The sequence below is a fragment of the Psammomys obesus genome, unplaced genomic scaffold (genome assembly GCF_907164565.1).
Source record: "Psammomys obesus unplaced genomic scaffold, mPsaObe1.curated_primary_1811, whole genome shotgun sequence".
Classification (NCBI taxonomy): Eukaryota; Metazoa; Chordata; class Mammalia; order Rodentia; family Muridae; genus Psammomys; species Psammomys obesus.
The window spans coordinates 7,592,656-7,594,020 of NW_026586589.1; the positions used below are offsets into that span (position 1 = coordinate 7,592,656).

Genomic DNA, 1,365 nt, shown 5'->3' on the forward strand with positions numbered 1-1,365 from the left:
CTATCTATCTATCTATCTATCTATCTATCTATCTATCTATCTATCTACCTACCTACCTACCTACCACTGCCCAAGACATATGTGTGGAGGTCAAAGAACAACTTGAAGGCCAGTCCTTTCCTTCTAACACATTAAGCCAGGGTTTAAAGCCAGCTCACCAGTGTTGGCTGCCAGCGCCTGTATCCACTGAGCCACCTCACCGCCCCACCCTTCATTTCTTAACTATGCAGAACTTCTCTTACAACTTTTGATCACGAAAAGGAAGAAAGAGAAAGAATACAGACGAAGAGAAAAGGACGACTGTAAGTGGTAGCTTGAGGGCACAGCAACTGTAGCGAGGAGGACACCATCCTCCAGAGACCTACTCACTGTAGGCAAACACTGTACCCCTGAGCACGGGCTCAGCAACAGCAACAGAATTTTTGGTACAGGTCTCAAACTTATCAGTCTTTGTGGTCTTCCACTTTCTTTTCTCTCAACCAAGAGCCAAAGTAAATTCCCACCCAAAGCTGCAGGCACCACACTTACTGCAAGATGCTCATCTTGAGCTGCAAGCCGTGAAGAACCTCAATCACTCTCTGAACATCACCAAGAAGCTGATGGGTGGCCACAATCTTCTTGGCATTCTGATGGGAGTAGTTCTCTTCTAGGAATGCCAGGCCATGCATATGTCCCCGGCTCAACCACTCCTTGTCATACCAGTACTTGAAGCCAGGCCTCTGACCTAAAGTGGTGACGTTAAAAGAGGATCAAACTTGGCCTGACAAGGCTACCCCATCACAGGTCCAATCATCATGAGTTTCCAGGACTGATTAATGTGTTTTTTTTGTTCATATATACTTAGCACTTGCGTTGGAGACAACCCAGGAATAAGGCATAGTCCTTTCCACGGAGGAACTAGAGCAAGGATTCTAGTGATTCCTTTTCTCTTCCTTCCTATTATCTTCCTCCCCCCTCCCCATCCCAGCCCCCCAACTTTCTTTGCACCCTCTTCCCCTTTTTCGAGACAGGTTCTCATGTGGCTCAGACTGTCCTCAAACTGCCTATGTAACTTAGACTGGCTTTGAACTCCTGTTCCTCCTGCTTCTGTTTGGTGGGTTCTGGGATACAGATGCACACCACCATGGCCGGCTGGATTATCTCTTCACATTTAAGTCATATCCTTCCTTCCTCCACTCCAAACCTTCCACAGCTTTGACTCCTCACAGAAGGAAAACTCAAATCCCTAACTCTAACTATTAAGGCCCACAGGACCCAGCTCTTTCCTGCTCTCCTCATCCCACCCTTATAATGGTTTTTCTGAGTTTTAGGAATACACACACACACACACACACACACACACACACACACACACACACACACACA

The 1,365-nt window shown here is 46.8% G+C and overlaps 1 protein-coding gene across 2 annotated transcripts in view; it reads right to left on the reverse strand.

Moving 5' to 3' along the window:
* Window positions 1-1,365, reverse strand: part of Phf20 (PHD finger protein 20) — a 103,866-nt gene that overhangs the window by 9,228 nt on the left and 93,273 nt on the right. For both annotated transcript variants that reach the window (XM_055602251.1, XM_055602252.1), the window contains one exon: window positions 529-724. In XM_055602251.1, coding sequence (XP_055458226.1) covers window positions 529-724 — 196 coding nt within the window. The remainder of the gene's footprint in view (window positions 1-528; window positions 725-1,365) is intronic.